Raw genomic sequence first — 19,466 nt, forward strand, 5'->3', positions numbered from 1 at the left:
CTTAACTATAGAGAAACTGAGGAACAAGCAGTGTAAGCAGCTTGCCCAAGGCCATCCAGCTAGTAAGTGGTGGAGCCTAACAGTCCAGTTCTAAGGCTGACGACTTGACCACTAATCTATGCTGCTGCTTAGACGAAAAATTCGATTGTGATATTAAAACAAGCCGAACTGCCTTAAAAACTAGCTCTGGCTCTAGTGTAGAAGAGTTACTCTCCAGGACTAGAGTTTTCATGATTCAAAGATGGGACGTTACCAACCTTTGAATTCTTAGAAAAATTAAATGAGGTGAGATTTAAAAAAATATCCAAATGGGAAGAGACAAAACCTAAATTATCATTGGAAAAAAACAAACATTTCCCTCTCTGAGGCAAGGTCATTCAAATCACTAGAAAATCCAAAAGCATTTGCTGATCAGACTTTGAGTCATTATTAGATTTACTGACACACTTCAAACTCCTCAGTACGTGCTGACAGCAAGAGGCACGAAGATTTTTGACCCAGCTGCACTGCCACCTGACCTAGGACCTCAGCAAATGCACACAGTGTAGACAGCAGCTCCCCAGAATGACTCTCTGAAGAAAGGCCTTAGGAATTCTGAAATGTTGGAAGCTCCTGTGCATTGTCGTATCACAGATGAGGGTTGCCCTACCTGCCTTTCAGGGTTGTGCTGCTCTAAATTCAACGAGATGAAGTATGTGAAAAGGCTCCGTGAGCTGTAGGTCTCAGATGAAGGGAGACTTTTTTATTTTTTATCATTGGCAGAAGGAAAAGGTGACTAAATGAGATCATTTGTATTGTGCCTTCTGTGGGCAGAGAGCAGTACAACTGAAATGTACTGTTGTGGTGGCAGGGCTGGTGTGCTGTCCAGAGCACATGTGCCCAAGCAGTTAATTCAGAAAGAGAGAGAGGTGGCTGGTGTCATGACACTGGCCAAGAACTGGCCAGTCTCCAGTGCGACCACGAGTAGCTGGGTTTCAGGGGTTCGATTGTAACCATCCACACACAACTCAACTGCTAGAGTCAAAGCCAAAGAACATTTAGCTGTACAGCCATAGACTCTAGAGCTAGTGCCCACAGGTCCCCACACAGGAGTGATGGGGACTCGTTCACTGTACAAACATCCCTTGACTTCTGGCATGTGCTCATGGACAGGTGCTAAGGGTACCAGTGTGAGTACAACAGACCCTCAGAGCTGCCCCTGTGCCACTAACAGCCATGAAATGACTGTGCAAAGAATTGTGAGTACAACTGGACAGATATTTGACTTTCAGTTAAGTGCTAGCATATCTTAAAACCTCTACATTTCATTGAAGTCTTTGAATTTGTGTTTCCTCCATGGTTCAAATAATTTCACAAAACCACTGGAGTTAGGATGGAATAACAGTTTTCAGCCAGTTAACCCCTTCATTCTCCAAAGACACAGGGGCTCTGTGTGCTTTGCCCAGGGTCACTCGGCTGGTGAGGGGTGATGGCTGTGCCTGCAGAGGGCAGGTCGGCCATTCTGGAGTTCACTTTCTCCCTCAGGACTCAACACGGACGCCAGTGTCCATTAGCGGACAGGGCATGGAGTGACTTTTGTGTTCATTCTGTTTCTGCTCTGAGGTCTCCCGATATCTGGGTCACTGTGACTGTACTGTGCCTAGAAATTTTGGAACCTTCTAACAGGGCCAGTCTAGAGTGATTCAGGAGGAGTTGTTTGCTCTTCTGTCACTATGTCCCCGAATCCTAATTGATGGCACCTAACTAGAGAAAGGATTCCTTTTTGACCTATTTTTCAGGACTTGTTCATTACTTACAATAAGGTACCTTCCAAAGTCTGCCAGATGCGAATGCATAACATTTCTAATCAGAATCCAACCAATCCCAGAAAACTAGTTTCAGTGAAAAATGAAGTGACTAATGGACTAAGTTTAAATGATTATGAGCTGCGTGAAAATCCCATTTTTCTGGTCAAAATAGAGTGGAGCTGTTAAATTCAACTTCTGAGATTGTTTGTGGGTTTGAATATTAATCTTCCTGAACACACACCTTTTTATTCCATCTGTAATTTGAATGCTTAAAATGTAATCATGTGCAAGAAACAAAGCATGAACTCTAGTATGCAAAATAAAAACTGCCAGTCCGTAATTTGGTTCTGAAGTATTTTACAGTTCTTCAGGGGAAGGGGACCAACATTTCTTGAGTACCTACCATGTGCCAGGCTCTTTACTGGCATCTTTTTTTTATATGTTATGGTTTATTCTTCATAACAGCTCTCTCAGACACTTATGATTATCCCTTTATTACAGAAGATGAAATTGGTGCTCAGAAAGTCCCTGACAGGGCTGGGATTTGAACCCAGGTGTGACTGCTAAAACTTCCACTTTCTATAATACCAAACGATTTAACTTCCTTCCTGGAGACACTGTCTAATTGAGAATCTATAGTTTTGCCCCTTAATCCAGTAAGTGAGCCTGAATTATACTGAAGGAATTCAAAGATTAATATAGCAACTACCCAAATTTTGCCAGCAAATCCATCTGACAATGGTAGCCATGATGATGATGATAAAAATGGCTCAATGTAAGCAAGGCACCATTACACTTTATATCGTACGTATGGTCTCAGTTGAGTCTCACAACCATCCTGTGAAGTACCTGCTGTTTTTATACTGATTGGCTGAGGCCCTGTGTGGCAAGGATGGGATCTGAACCCTGATATGCAGTCTGAGGTCTGGGGATATGCTTTCATCACTCTTCTATACAGCTGTCAAATTAAATAGAACAAAGCAAGGCACCTAAAGACTAATTATCAACATATTTTATTTCAATTACTTGACGGAAGACAAAATATTTGAATGTTTTATAAAGGATATTCCCATGTTAACTGATAAATTGAGGGAGTTCTTATCATGATTGGCAGTGGTGGTGAGAGTGGTGATACTAAGATACAAGGTCTACAGTCACATAAATTTTAACATGTCGAAGAGAATTCCAAAGGAATCAGCCCTTCAAGTAAAGGGAGTAAGGGTTGGGATAACCCACTGTACTATAATGAAATAGGGGAGATTTTATATTTCTGAGCATAGTGGTTCTGGTGACATCAACCAGAAGCTACTACTGTGGAACTGACTTTTTCCACTCCTTAGAAGGAACGGGCTTCCACTGTCTCCTGAGCTAGCCGGTCTCCACCACTGTGGACAACCCGCAGGCCTGCTCTGCCAAGGGAGACTTGCCTCTGTGTCTCTCTGGCTTAGCAGTTCATCATTTTCTGTGGAAAAGTTGAATCAAAATAGAAAAAAAGCTCAATCTCCTCTGACACCTCTCTCTCTAGGCAATATCTGTTTGACGCTTTCTTTTAAGAGGCAGGAATAGGAGAACATTTCTGAATTCTGTGTTCATCTTCAATCGTTATGATATCTTGTATCATAGCTTCTCAGCTGTGCAATCTTAGAAACATCCCTAAGCTCCCTCTTGACCCTAATCTAAGTGTCATGGTACAGGCTCTGGAGCCAGACTGTCCAACTTGGAACTCCATCTCTGACGCTTGTCAGCTCTGAGAGCTGAGTCAAGCTACAGCCTTTTTTTTTTTTTTTTTTTTTTTTTAGTTTCTGCTTTATAACAAAGTGAATCAGTCATACATATACATCTGTTCCCACACCCCTTCCCTCATGCATCTCCCTCCCTCCCACCCTCCCCATCCCACCCCTCCAGGCGGTCACAAAGCACCGAGCTGATCTCCCTGTGCTCTGCGGCTGCTTCCCACTATCTATCTACCTTACGTTTGGTAGTGTATATATGTCCATGCCTCTCTTTCGCTTTGTCACAGCCTTTTGAAACGCCTGTTTCTTCATCTGAAAAGTGGAGATAATATGGGATTATACCTCCCGGGGTTACTGCAAGTTAGAGCACATAAAGCATTTAGAACAGTGCGTGGCACATGGGAAGCATGTCAACAATATATTATTTGCAACTACTGAGTATGTCTTACAGGCCACTGTTCATAACTGTTCAGGCAGCAATCCTGAGCTAAACCAGATCAAAGTTAGGGCTTCTAGTCCCGTGTTTCCGATGAGGTTGGCACATGTTGAATTATGTATGGAATTGTTCTATGGAAAGACTTCAACTCTCAATTGATATAATGCAAGTAGTAACTATTTATTATATTGACATATTTACAAAATATTACAAAGTGAAATACCACTCTAATTCACCATATTACACAGGGCTGCATACAGGCAAGACAAAGTATGGAAAAACATTTACTTCTGTCTTTGGTATTAGAAATCTACACAAATTCGCAGCATTTAAAGTGTCCAACATGAAGTATTAAACATAGACAAAGATGTAATTGGCAACATCATGAAAAGAGACTCTAATATCCTCTGTTGGGAAACACCCAGGTCCATGAAATGCAACAAGAAAGAGAGGGAGTCTATCGGCTAAAAAAACAATAAAAGAAACAGCACAAGCTACAATACTGTACACAGGAGTGTTTATGAAGCTGCCCTCTCCATAACATTTGGCAGACAGTAACAGACAAAACATTCCCCAGACACAGTGTTGCAGATAAGACTTTATGGGAAAGAATCCACTCCAAGATACACCTTGAGGGTATAACTTTACTGTACAGAACATCTTATAAAACTCAATTTCATGATCATTTACACATATACAAAAACTTAACTGGTTTTTGCAAATAATAACTTTTCTAAAACACAATCACAGTTTACATAATTCTGAGGTAAAGGTCCTGAATCTATTCTATTTAAGAAGTCCTAGCCCATGAGGGTCTCTAAAGGGAGACGTGTCCAATGAACATCAAGTTCTGGCCCTCAAGTGGGTTGGGGAGAAGGCCAGCCACGCCCACCTCATTTTAGAGATGGTCCAAAATTTCAGAACTAAATGTTCCTACTTTGGCTCTATTAAGTTAATGCTTTTAATGTTTTCTGCAAACACTCTCCGAGTCTTGTCAGAACATGACTTCTGCTATGGAGAAAATAATTCATCAGGAAAGGGCCAAGTTAGTGTCTTAACTTGACTGTCTTGACTGGGCACTCTGTACATCCCAGGAAAAATGTACTTAGACTCCTCACATAAAGGGTGAAGACTTGGTCAAATAAGTGCACTGCAGACTGATCTTTCCACCGGTTAATACACACCCAGAAATGGCCTCAGATGGGAAGAGCCTCAGTGAGAGCTGGGATCCCACAGTGAATAAGACCAGAAAAATCTAGTGACCCTCCTTCTGTCCCTGAAATGCATAAAGGACCTTGCTGTGCTTTCCTTCAAAAATCCTCGACAAGGTTGTTTGTGCTACTGTAAATCCTCCAGGAAAATGTGGGAATCAGCAATATATTGCAGGTCTTTTTTCTGAGCGGGGCTGGGGGGGAGGTGTCAGGGGAGAAAAAGGCATATGTTAATAGATGTTGCTTCTCTAAAATGACTTACTATAAATCATAGCCCTTGGTCTGTTTCTGTAAACAATGCCACCTTAATTCAGGTTATTTGTAACTACCTAAAACATACCCAACCAAGATTATCTCATAAGTGAAGTACTACATTTCCAAAATAACCCTATGAAATCATGAAGGTTGTGAAGATTTAATATGAAGATACTCTTCTGTATGTCTTCTTTTTATGAAAAAGTTTGCAAATCTCATCAGGACACCAAACGAATAATGGACCCCCCCTCCCATATAATATCACTTATGAAGCAAACCTGAGCATTTGTCTCATATTTTAACATGAGTAACATCAGGGGGTAAAAGTGTTTGCCAGGCAATGAGTCACCTTGTGAAGCAGTTTAAGACAAGTAATGCTGGATCTTTCCAATAAGCTGCCCCAGTGGCAGAACTCCCATTTTTCTTCATGCTGGGAAAGGCAAAATTAAACTTCTGCTTCTCTGTACCATCAAAAACTCTGGTGAATGGCACATGAGAAGTAAGTAAGTATGTGTTAAGCATTTACTAATGGCTGGCTGGCATTCATGGCGTCTGACTGGACGAAGGAAAAAGAAACATGAACCAATGTGTTTGCAGGACTCTTTGGGGGAAGAAAAGCTTTTGGCTTTGCCCTGGTCCCTGACGATGACAGGCGGGCAGGCTGTTTCTTGCACAGCTCTAGGCAAGCCATTAATCTGTCAGTACCAGCATCTTTAGAAACCCCAGCATTAAGACTTAGGAGGGGAAAAAGAGGGAGGATGTTGAATAGCCAGAAAGGCAGCTTTTTAAACACTTCAGTGAATTCATAATGCTGTGCAGGCTTCTATTTATCCCTTCTCTGAAATTCCTGGTGCGGGGTGCAACGCTGGATTGGAATTTATTCATCTTCTTCCACATACGTGGATGGAAACCAGCCCACCTAAAAAGGAAAAGCAACCAACACAGCAACGTGACTCTGCATCTGGCACCACAAGGGACTCTACAGAGCATTTCATTTTCATAACACCCCGAATTAATCTGGCGTTTTATGCCTACTGCAGGTGAAGAGGATTGGTTTCAACTGCTCCTAAAAGCCCAATAGAGTGAGTGACAGAAAGGGTGGACTACAATAAGCTTAAACAGTGTTCTAATCTGCTAGCACACAAATATGTAAATTAAGGGGCTCTACTAGTTAATGCTTCCTATTTCTGCTGTAGAACAAGATATAAAGACAGAGGCCTAGCCCCACTCTTTCCAATTTAGATCATCAGCTCTTATAGATATTTTGTACTCCACATAAAGTTTACGCTCTAGACTTAAAAAGAGGCTTAGAGACTCAAAAGAACGGATATGCTCAACCCTTTTCCCAACAGGAAGCCTCAAACTTGCCCAAGTAAACTTTATTGATGCCGCTATCATATTCACTCAACACGTTTTTCTTGAGTGCCTATTTTCAGGAAGGACCACCGTCGTGCGGAGCCCGGGCTCTGGGAGGTGAAGCCTGCCACACAGTGTAGGGTTCCCCCCACCACAACGGGGGCCAGTGGTGCCCAGCCCCCTTCATTCATGTGATGAGCACACTGAGAGGGACAGCTCACCCTGCCATTTACTTCTCCTCTCCACCAGCCATTCGCACTCATCTTCGTGTAAATCTTCACCACATCTCCTTTCAGCAAGGACAATTCTCGCATATCTCTTGCACAGAAGTCATATCGAGCGATGGCGATGCCCAGCACCTTTGGACTTAACACTGTAAAGAAATGATGGGGCGTCAGAATTGATGTGCAGTTTACCAACCATAAGCACCTAATCAGATGGATGTTACAGATGCTGTCAAAATGCGCGGCCGTGATTTTGTTACAGACTAGTGATGATGGCAGAGGGGCTTGAAAGCAGCAGAACTGCTGTTTCAATTCAAGCAGGTGTAGTCAAGTTCATTTCACAAAGTTTAAAAAACTTGTTCTGTTTTCACATTCTTCATAGGAACTTCAAAACAGGGACTAGTTTTTGTAGTTTAAAAAAAAAGGCTAATATCTAAGTTACTACCTAAGGAGATAGAATCTCAAATAACTAGCATAAATTTCCTACTGATGGCATAGTAATCCATTTTTAACTCGAACCTCTATGTTAAAAGCTTCACATTTTTATCTTGTAAACTTTTCAACTTAAGACTCAAAGCAACCAACTTTTTTGCTCTGAAAGTCTCTTGTTGAATCCATGTCATCACTTCTATCCTCCCCCCTCCCCCAAACAGCCTTTGTTTTCAGTTAAAACTATTTAGGGACAGTTACTCTTTTATATATAATTGCACTCGTGAAGAAGCTTAAATCATGTTTCACAGAAAAAACAGATAAACACCATCCATTTATCTTGTTTCAAACAAATACTGCCTTATAGAAAACCTTTACTGAAATACTTAATCAAAAGAAGATTCAGGGCATCTGCCTCCTATATTCAGTTTTTTTTTTTTTTTCTTAAATGGTAGGAGAGGAGCTAACTTCCTCCTCTGCCCTCACCTGCCTGTCCTGAAAGGAAAATTCTGTTCAGGCTGTACATTTGTTTGCCTCTAGTGTTTCATGACACATTTTATATTAACATCTCTACCTGTTGCTCCTTGGGGTTATAAAGTGTTTTCAATTATATGTTCAGTGATTCTGAGAATCACTCACCTGAGATTGGTGGGACTTTATAAACCTTAAACGGTAGAGAAACTGAAGTATAAGAAAAAAAACATGGGAAATGCCACACATCCATATTTTTAACAGTTCCCAGTGCCTAGGCAGCTGCAGTTATGACCTGTTACCCTGGAAGAGCCTGCCCACTTGGAGACCGGGATCTCTGGCCTATTTTTCAGGGCTCTGCAATGACAGAAATTTTTTTTAGTCTCCAGGTGTCCGTCATAAGATAAACGAATAGCAATGCTGTAGATTTCAGAACTGTAAAGGGAGCAAAAATAGGTCATTTTATTTTACTGTTCAGACACAAACCACTTTAATAGTTTTCTTACTGAAAACCATCCCATTACTGGGGCACTACTCTTAGAGTCGTGCACATAAAAACACCCCAGTGATGGAAAAACCCATCCTCAACTTAACTGTGTGACCTTGTACAGGTCTCTTAACCCTTCTGGGCCACACTCTCCTCACCTATAAAATGAAAGGTCTATACTAGATGACTTGTAAGGGCCTTCTGGTACTAAATTTTATTATTCCATTGGGACTTACAGGTTAATTTTTAAAAATCTGTAAGAAAACATACTTTATCCAGCCATCATGTACTCCCCTATGTGTCACATAAACAGCCCTTACATTCTCTGGCTAATGACAGAAATCGAGACCAGAATGCCCCGCGCAAACCGATGGGCACAGTCATCCTTTAAAGCAATTTGGACCGAATTGTACTCTTATATTTGGAGATAAAGTTGGGATTTTGGTCCTATTTATTTTCTTAATGGAAATACATGAACACTGGCTCTTCTCAACTAAAATTTCTGATCCTCAGGAAAACTAGTTTTATGGAGTGTTTCATTCCCCCTTTATACTTTCAGCTCTCAACTCTTTCCAGCTGATGAAAGAGAAAATGTCTTGCTGAAATACATAACATGAGCACACACACAAAACCAGAGGAGTGGTATGTCAAGACAAACGATGACTTGATGACAGAGAAAAGGAAAGTGCATGGTGGGAATGTGACTCGAGGGGCTGTTTGTGAGGAAATGTATCTACATGAGAAGCCATACACAGAAGTCAAAATATTTTATTTGCAAACAAAAGCAAGTTGAAAAGACATATAAAAGCAGTAAAGCAGTACCTGACCAGAAAGGAGTGGAAGAAGGGGGAACAAAGCTGTAGTCTGGAGGAGTTACAAAAGAAAACCCACAGAACAAAGAAGGGGCTTAGAGAGGGAAAGAAAAAGAGAAGCAAAGACCATTTAGGTGTTGGCAAAACATATTTTGACACAGCTATTTCGTTGTCTATAACTTTAAGAAAACTGTCATATCAAAGTTGAAATATCAAGCTTTGCTTTCACCCACTTGTTTCCTATCACCATTTCTAAATGAAGAACAAGCCAGATTATTACATTTTGATTGACATTAGTTCTGCAATTCAGACCGATCTATCCCTTTATAGGTGAACACAGCGTACCCACTCTATCCAAGGACGGCCTTCTCCTCTTGATGTGGTGCACAATTCCCACTTTGTCACATCAGTGGAGAGGGGGATCCTGTAAATTCTTAACGTAAAATATGCTTCACATCAAAAGTGATACAAGAAGTAAGAGCCTATAGGGTGGTGTCAATGAAACACGCAGAGACCATTGAAAATTCAAGAAAACCACTCAGACGATTTGCCAGGAACCACATTCACCCTCCAAACAAGCATGAACCTGCTAGGTTACTTCCAAAAACAAAATGTAAACCACTTTGAATTATATCTGGAAAAGAGTAAATCTATCGCCAACTTGTAGTAATGTACAGAAAATTTCTATGCATTTGGATGCTCAAAAACTTCTCACTTTTTAATAATCAGAGCTAAAATTATCAAATGGTTTGGAAGTGTTAGATGCCATGCTCAGTGTTTTATATTCATTTAATTATCACAACAAGTCAAAGAGGAAGGTACCCATGCTATTTCTTCTTCAGATTTGAGAACAACCTAGATTCAAACCTAGGCAGTGTTACTCCAGAGCCGAGGCTCTTCACTGCTACCCTGCTCTGCATCGACCCCTCTGCTTCAGGTACCACCTTAGGCAGTTTTAAAACTCTCCCTGCTGATACCATGGTGCCATTGCAATGGAAAAGGAAGGTGTGGTTATAAACTTTCTCCCAATATTTATTCTTCCCTTAATCCATGTAATAGGTTATTTCATTGGGCTATATTTGCCCAGAAGGGATACTAAGTCCTTGCTACTGGGATATATACAAAAGTATCATAAGGCAACTTCTGGTACCTTTCCTGGGAAGGCAGCTGGCACACAACTTCACCCTTCTCTTTGATTCTTTGTTCTATGCTGCTGTCTGGAATGTGAAAGCTACCATTCTTTTTTTTTAATTTTTTAATTTTTTTTCTGCTTTATAACCAATTTAATCAGTTATACATATACATATGTTCCCATATCCCCTCCCTTTTGCGTCTCCCTCCCACCCTCCCTATCCCACCCCTCCAGGCGGTCACAAAGCACCGAGCTGATCTCCCTGTGCTATGCAGCTGCTTCCCACTTGAAAGCTACCATTCTGATTCCTGAGAAGGCAGACCTCACCTTAAGGATGAGCTTCAAGGAACCTGGGTTACTGAAAACTTTATGGCAGAAATACTCCTGTCAAGAAGGGGCCCTAGAGATACTAAGAACATCAGTAGCTCATTAACAGGATACTTAGATTCCAACCAAATAAACTGGGGAAAGGAATTGGAAGGAAGTGTTCAGATGTTCTTTGGTTCATATATACACTGGTGCATTCAATGACACTTTTCTCAAAAGTGGCTTCACATACTTACTTTTAACCTGCCCTGAAGTATATCCTTGTTAATAATCAAGGTTCTTTTCTAATCCATTGCATGTTCCAAGTTACACTTTTTTATTTTAAAATGCAGCAGTACATGCTATTACAGCTAATTTTACAATCTGCGCAATTCACTTATTGCCATGCAGTGTAACTGGTTTGTTTTGTTTTCCTCGAGATCATGTTATACCCACTGTTAGAGAGAGGAGAGGATGTCATCTTTAATTTAAGGAGGAAAATGGCACCCTAACGCTTTGGCAGAAAATCTAGTGCCAAGATTCCTACCCCACGTTTGTGAGAACTTAAATGAGAACTCCTCATTCTCTCCATTACTTCTTTGTAATGAGGGGCATTTTCTCCCCAAACTGCTTTCTAAGTGTCCATCCCCGGTTCTCTCTCTGGGACTATTTATCCATGGAGTAATAAGAGTAGACAGTATTTCCCCAAAATTTCTAATGAAGGTAATTCAAGAGTCTGAAATATAACAAAAGATAAGTTCACTCTAGAAGGAAGAAATAAGAAATCAATGAAAACACAAGTAAATGCTATTTAAACCTCAAAAATAGGTTATCTAATCTATCTACCTTTCTCTCATCTTAAAATATCTAACATTCCTGAATGTGGATAATGACTCACCAGAGGACTTGAATCTGTTTCAAATATATAACATCGCTGTGCTACCCCTACCCCTCTCTTCTAACCCTAAAAGCCCTGCAAACATTTGCATTCATGTCAAGTACCTATAATTTGAACCATCTTAAATCTTATCTAAACATTATCATCTGTACTAAATGGTAGCTCTTCCCACCGTGGTCAGGGCTTCGCTCCTCTGCTGGCTTCACTCTAATTTTTCCCCAATGAATGGAACAGATTCTTGGATATGGCTTGGGGCTCCTCCCCTGAATTCCAGTCTGTGATTTCACACATTTTCATCACCCTGCCATGAGGTACAGTCATGATCTCTGATTTAACTTGTCTGAAACCAAACTCATCATCTTCCTCCCGGTAACCTAGCTCAACCTCCCACAATTGTGTTATTTTTCCAACTACTCCCATGTTCTCTTTGCCAACCATCTTTGTAAGGTCAGTATACCTCTTTAGCTCTTTCTGTTCACTCTCCTCTCCTCTGAGATATAAAGTTGTTCCTTCACTAAATTCTCAGCTCCACCATCCCAACTCAGGGACTTACACCATTTCTAAACTAAGACAACTGCCTCCTAATTGGTCTTCTTACTTTCAGCTTTCTTTCCATTCTATTCTAAATACCCCCTCTCAGCTACTCACCATAAACAGACTCATCATTCCTTTTCCTAAATTATAAAATCCTAACTCTTGACTTCAATTCCATAGCAATTCGTAGTCTGGCTATATCCTGCCTTTCTCACCAAATCTTCCATCATTTACCCACACAAATTCTTTTCATCCCAGCTTCCTAACTGCCCCCCACCCCCCAAACACCATTCCCACCCTCATCCTGGGATGCTGCTCCTTCGCCTTACTTCTGCGAACTTTAACCTGCTTGTCTCTGAAGCTCAGCTCAGGCCCTTCCCTGACCAATCCAGATAACACTCGTCCCCTTTTCTGTCCTCTGTAGCCGTCTGTTAGGCACTTACATCATGGCGCTCCCCGGCCCTGCTGTTTAATTACTGCATGTGCTCCTGTGTTGTATCTCAATGAATCGTTGATTCTGGAGAGTAGGGACTGGCTCTTATGCTGCTTCTGCATCCCCACAGAATCAGGCCCAGGGCTAAGCAACTGAAGCTGCTAAATGGATGAGTTATCTCGGCAGGGTATTTAATTCTGCAAGCTCCTTATTTCTCCTCCTCCTGTTTGTTGAGCTCATCTTTTGCTCACTTAACTGCTCAAAGACTTCCAACAAAAGCCAGCACAACATAAAGGGAAGAACGTGAAATATGTTCAGGTTTTATTCCCCAGGATCCCTGAGAGCCATAATCTATCAATGATATTCCTAAAATAACTATAATTTTTCTGAATGTCTCATGGCATTAACCATACTGTGCACCTGAGGAACCTTCTCAGGAGAAATTGATTAACCTTTTGCTCCTGTCACCCAGTATGTAGCTCTCAGCCAAACACTTTAAGGCTTGGTAAGATGCTTTCTACTTTTCTACACATTGTAGCATGACTTACTGTTGTCGCCCTTTCTATACATAAATTTTCAATGTGTTTGGGTCCTTGATTCTCATAAGCTGTCAAAACAGCATTTGAATGTCTGGCACCTATGTAGACGAGTATAAAATAATGTGTTTCCCTAGGAAAGTATGGATTTAAATCTAGATGTAAGCAATGTCAGAATAAGGTATTTGATAAAAATATTTTGCAGAATGGTTTAACCTGCAAAACGTATTTCTGTCGATACTGAGAATACATCCACCTATTTCTACACACACGTACAGATACATGTTTTCTTCATCATACTCCTCCAACTATACCAAGATGACGCTAATATAAGAATTATTGGTACGTGCAGATCCTGGAATGGAATAGAAACAGCTGAGTAACAGTGACATTCAGATGGGAATGTTGAGGGATTATTATTTCCTATCCCTTTCACTTCCTGGCATAATATTCACTTCACCACCTAATATTATAGGGAGCCTGCTGCTAGTACATTACATTATTCTGGGAAGCTTCTTGAGAGAAAGAACTTTTATTCATACCTGTATCCACTGAGATAATAGTAAATCTACGTTGAGACCTTTTTCATTGAAGTAATCATTTGCAAACTGCATGCTTTAGTTAAGGGGCCTAACTTTCGTCCTTCCTCAAATACTTTCAATTCCTTATTAGCACAGACGAAGAAGAACCTTGCTCAGAGAGACCATCACACTTAGGTAGGGGTCTCTGGTTATTTTCACATGATATCTGGCACTCAAATGGGTTAATGTTCATGGAACATTAGCAAATAAGTGGCTCATAGTTTAGTGACTTAAAAGGTCTCATTAGGAGTTATTAAAATATTAACTCAAATATTAAGTCAAATATTAACTTTTCCAAGTTAAATGAAACTTGAAGTACTAAGATTCTCTAATTGAAACAGAAGCTATTAGCATAGCCATAATAAACTGATTGGCACATCATAAGTGAATATTATCCAGTTCTGAGACTTGACTGAGAGGACAGAGCCACAGAAGCATGTCAATTAAAAGAGGAACACAATGTTCACAGAATAATAAAGTACTAGTGAATTGGTATCTGATACCTATACTTTTGTTAAGGTTAACTAAGCATTGCTTTAAAGTATTATGCTCTGCTTTGATTAGGCTACTCATGTTCACAAGCAAATGAAAATCCACTCAAGTTTCAATAACATTTGAAATTTGTACACAGCAGAGACCAAGCTCAGTCAACACTAGTCCTTAGGGTACTGGTTACCAAATCAAAGTTTTTTGTTTTTTTTTTTGCTGTATGCGGGCCTTTCACTGCTGTGGCCTCTCCCGTTGCAGAGCACAGGCTCCGGACGCGCAGGCTCAGCGGCCATGGCTCACGGGCCCAGCCGCTCTGCGGCATGTGGGATCCTCCCAGACTGGGACATGAACCCGTGTCCCCTGCATCGGCAGGTGGACTCTCAACCACTGCGCCACCAGGGAAGCCCCCAAATCAAAGTATTTTTGAACTACCACTTAATTATCCATTATATGTATAAGTGAGCATGATACTAAGCATTTGCTAATTATTCTCTGGGATAGACATTACCTAATGCTCAGCCTTAAGATGTAACAACCACATGTGTTTACACTCATTTATGTTAAAAAAAAAAAAAGTAAAAATATCAGGCAATTGTACCAATGATACCATCATCAATACAGCTATCCCTGTGAGTTTGGGGCCCAGCAGTGGCCTAGAGATTTTCCTGAAGGACTATGTTCCTATGTGGGACACTTTGAGGGATCCAGGAGGTTCCTTTTACCAAGATTGTCTACAGATGGCCTAACAGCAGAGAACATGCTGAGAATTTAATGAATGTTTAAATTTGTGACCCTTAACCTGGTTTTATTTTAGAATTTAGCCATGTCTTCTTCTTAGACTCCCAGAAACATTCATAGACATAGTATCAAATATGTGCTCCCCATCTCCCTCAAATATAGTGTTTATTGTATATTTTATATATTGTCACTGAAAAAATAGGAATGATTCAGATTGGTTTCATTTAATTGAATGCTGACATCTGGTAAATGGACAAATCTCTTTAACCTAATATTCAAAGATATGACAAGGAAAACTTAGAATTATTGTGAAAAGAAAGAGCTGCTTTATATTCAACACTGCACAGTCTAAATACATAAAGCCATTAACAAGCAAAAATATGAGTATAAGGCTTTATTGTTATGGAAAATTAGATCATTTGACATTTCAAGGGATTTCGGATTATTTATAGGCACCTAGTTTATCAAGATGTGAACCTGATCCTAAATCCTTACTCTTTAACAATAATTGGCAGACATCTATTAAATAACTACTAATGTGCCAAGGACTGTGCTAAGGTGCTATTGGAGATTTAACAGATAAGACAGATCATCGACTCTAAAGGAGCTTACAAATTAGTAAAGAGACAGACACAGAGATGATACAGAGATATGGAAATTATTCATCTTGGATAGAAAGTGCTATGACTAGACTTTAGGCTCCATTTGAGCCTTTCCCTACAAAAATCTCCAGTCTTCCGGTTGCTCAGGCCAAAAGCCTTACAGTCACAGCCTTGAGTCTTCTCTTGCTATTCTGTCTCACATCTGATGTGTCAGAATGTCCTGTTTGGTTATATATTATAAAGGTGACCCATCTGGCTACATGTTGGTCCAGGCTGCTACCATCTCTCACCTGGATTGCTGCATGAGCCCCCTAACTGGTCTTCCTGTTTTTACACAGACTCTAGAACAATCCAAGTCAGACCATGTCTCTCCTTTGTTTAAATCCTTCCAATGGCTTCCCATGTCTTCCGGAACAAAAGCTAAAGTCCTATAAAGCCTCACAGAGGCTGGCCTCCCTTGCCCCTCTGATTCCATCTCTGCTGCTCTGGTCACATTGCACATGTCATACATGCTCCTTACTTTGCCCTGGCTGTTCTGCTCGCACTTCCTTGAATCTTTACTCAAGTGTTACCTTAACAACGAGGCCTACCCTGATGCCCCATAAAAGTCACGGACGCATACCACTTGTGCCATGTGGTGCAGAGAGAAAGCAGGGTTTATGGGGGGAGGGAGTGATATAAAAGCAAAGAAGTAGGTAGAGGGTACTCAATCCCCTAAATTCCCACTGTCCTACTGCTTAGGTTGGGTGTGGATGGTCTGTACACACCATGGTCAAAGTTCCAGTAGCCTGCTCTTCAGATGGATGGGGTATTTATGTGAGTTTATGATAGCAAAAACTCCCTGTTTGCTATGGACCAGATATTTGTGTCCCCCTCCAGACCCCAAAATTCATATGTTGAAACCTAATGCCTCATGCCATGGTATTAGGAAGTTTGGCTTTTGGGATGTGCTTAAGTCATGAGAATGAAGCCTGCATGAATGGGATTAGTGCTCCTAAAAAGGCAATCCTGCAGAGCTTCCTCGCCCCTTTCCACCATGTGAGGACACAGGTGCCTTCTATAAACCAGAAAGCAGGCTCTTACCAGATACCAAATCTGCCAGCACCTTGACCTTGGACTTCCCAGCCTCCAGAACTGTGAGCCATAAATTTCTGTGGTTTATAAGACACTTGGTCTATGGTGTTTTGTTATAGCAGCCCAAACAGACTAAGACACTGGTCATACAAATGACCTTGTTAGAAAGGGGAGCTTCGGAAGCCAGTGGCTGGTATTAGCCTGTTCTACTGTTGAGAACTGAAAACTGCTGAGCCGGCTCTCTATTAACTACCAAAAGGAGGAAAAATGAATCTCTACTTTTGTTCCTCATCATCTGACCACCCCAGTTAAAATCATAAACCATCCCCAGCACTCCTGAGTAGCATTACGTTGTTAGATTATCTTTTCCAGAGCACTCACCAACTTCTAATATACGATATAATTTATTTTTTATCTATTATTTGCCTTCCCCATTACCATGTGAGTTCCACAAAGGTGGAGACTTTTTTTTCCACTGCTGCGTATCCCCAGCAATTTGAACAGTGCCAACCCTGCAGTAGGCTCTCAATAAAGGTCTGTTGAATGAATGAATGTGGGGACCTGTGGGGTTATTGGTGGGAATGTAATAACTAAAGATGAGATGAGGAGAGAAGTTCTTGGAGAACTGCCCTATGAGGAAGAAGGATAAAGAAAAAGAGGGAGAATTAACAGGGGAAGATGGAGCTTTGAGTAGAAAGACTGAGCTTTGAATAGGAAAAGATCTGAACGAGCAAGTCAGATAATCTTGAAGTGTTTATGCTCAATTCTGACAAATTTGAGTGTATTCATAGCAGAGTGGCCAGGATGGTGACAGATTTGGCAACCACGTGTATGACAATGGAGCAATCATGGTAGAGTGTGTATGTAGTATATTTAACTTTGAGTAATTCTGAAGAGATGAGCTAATGATGGTAAATAGCTCCAATAAGTCAAGTTTCTGGATCAATATAAGCATTAAAAAAATTCTGTTCAAAAAATAAATTAGGGGGCTTCCCTGGTGGTACAGTGGTTAAGAATCCACCTGCCAGGGGCTTCCCTGGTGGTGCAGTGGTTGGGAGTCTGCCTGCCAATGCAGGGGACACGGGTTTGAGCCCTGGCCCGGGAGGATCCCACATGCTGCAGAGCCACTAGGCCCATGCACCACGGCTGCTGGGCCTGAGCTCTGGAGCCCGCGGGCCACAGGTACTGAGCCCATGTGCCAAAACTGCTGGGGCCTGCGTGCCTGGAGCCCGTGCTCTGCAGCAGGAGAGGCCGTGACAGTGAGAGGCCCGCACACAGCAACGAGGATCCAGCATAGCCAAAAATAAATTTATTAAAATAAAAAAAAAAAAAGAATCCACCTGCCAGTGCAGGGGACATGGGTTCGAGCCCTGGTCCTGGAAGATCCCACATGCCGCAGAGCAACTAAGCTCGTCCACCACAACTACTGAGCCTGTGCTCTAGAGCCTGTGAGCCACAACTACTGAAGCCCACGCGCCTAGAGCCCATGCTCCGCAGCAAGAGAAGCCCTTGCACTGCAATGAAGAGTGGCCCCTGCTCGCTGCAACTAGAGAAAGCCCATGCACAGCCAAAAATAAATAAGTAAATAAATTTATAAAATAAATAAGTTGGGTGATTTGTGTAGCCGTAGACATAGTCACCTGAGTGTCAAATAAAGCCTGAGGATGACCTCTCAGGAATGTCACAAAAAAACACTTGCTAAGAAAGCCTCTACCAGGGTTGACACTGCTGCTAAGTCTGAAGTGCCTCAATACCAGAGTACCCCTGCATTCCTGTCTATTGTTCAGCTGTTAAGCTAAACTGTATGTAACACCCAAGGGATATGTGCAGTAGAGTGTTAAGTGCAAGTAGATGCTCAAAAATGTTGAATGCATAAAGCAGTGAATGAAGGGAAACCCTGGCCAAGTCGGACTGGCTCCCTTATCCAGATCTGGAATTCAGTAGGGGAAGCTGCATATCAGTGGTATATATGAGGAAAAAAAGAGCTCTCAGCATTGTTCCTCAAAGCTAGGAGACTGATCCAAATTTTAGCAAGAAAAAAAGGAATTCCTCTCAATTTATGTTTGTTTTACAGGGAAGAGAGACTAGAAAAACCAAAGCCTTGGATCAGGGCTGCCACAGGAGGACACTATAGTCAATTAGGGAACATTACACATATTGAGACCAGTTTTTAATTTAGAAAATAAGGTTTATAGAAAGAACAATATACAAAATGAGACATATTAAAACATAAGGACTGCTTTTTGAGTTTTGAAACATGAAAAAGGACAGCTTTTTTTTTTTTTTTTTTTTTTTTTGCGGTACGCGGGCCTCTCACTGTTGTGGCCTCTCCCGTTGCGGAGCACAGGCTCCGGATGCGCAGGCCCAGTGGCCATGGCTCACGGGCCCAGCCGCTCCACGGCATGTGGGATCCTCCTGGACCAGGGCATGAACCCATGTCCCCTGCATCGGCAGGCAGACTCTCAACCACTGCACCACCAGGGAAGCCCAAAAGGACAGCTTTGAGTGAGGTTACTTGAATCTGTAGAATTTTGATCTGCAAGCTATAGATTTCTGAAGGGACCCTGGGTACTGGCTACTAATTCTTAAAGCTATCAGGTTCAGGATAAAAATTGCTTACAGTAGCTACTAAAACTCCTGAAGCAAGTAAGTAAAAAAGGGAAGGCCAGAATGACCTAATAATGAACATGTTCAGCTGTAGTTGATTAGTTGCCCAACAACAGTAAGTTCTGTGGACATGATAGACATCCTGAGAAAAAGAGTATAAAAATGACAGCAATATGTTAGAACCACCTTAGCCCATAGAAAAGCATGCACAGAGCACTTCCAATGTGCCAGACATTGTTCTAAGTACATCACATACACTAACTCTCTCATGGCTCATAATACAAACATTACACATTATGAGACAGTGTTGCAGGATGAAATAAACTTGGGAAACT

At 41.4% G+C, this 19,466-nt stretch overlaps 1 protein-coding gene across 2 annotated transcripts in view; it reads right to left on the reverse strand.

Annotated features, from left to right (window-relative positions):
• Nucleotides 1–6,215: 6,215 nt before the first annotated feature.
• The window catches only part of VAV3 (vav guanine nucleotide exchange factor 3), a gene marked incomplete at its 5' end in the record, with an annotated part of 403,292 nt that continues 390,041 nt past the window's right edge, over nt 6,216–19,466 (reverse strand). Inside the window, 3 exons of one of the 2 annotated variants that reach the window (XM_079697985.1) lie at nt 6,216–6,341; nt 7,000–7,151; nt 9,212–9,295. In XM_079697985.1, coding sequence (XP_079554111.1) covers nt 6,300–6,341; nt 7,000–7,151; nt 9,212–9,295 — 278 coding nt within the window. In that variant the 3' untranslated portion in view covers nt 6,216–6,299. The remainder of the gene's footprint in view (nt 6,342–6,999; nt 7,152–9,211; nt 9,296–19,466) is intronic. The other variant, XM_079697986.1, reaches the window with a different exon arrangement.

The sequence above is a fragment of the Hyperoodon ampullatus genome (genome assembly GCF_949752795.1).
Source record: "Hyperoodon ampullatus genome assembly, chromosome: 2".
Classification (NCBI taxonomy): domain Eukaryota; kingdom Metazoa; phylum Chordata; class Mammalia; order Artiodactyla; family Ziphiidae; genus Hyperoodon; species Hyperoodon ampullatus.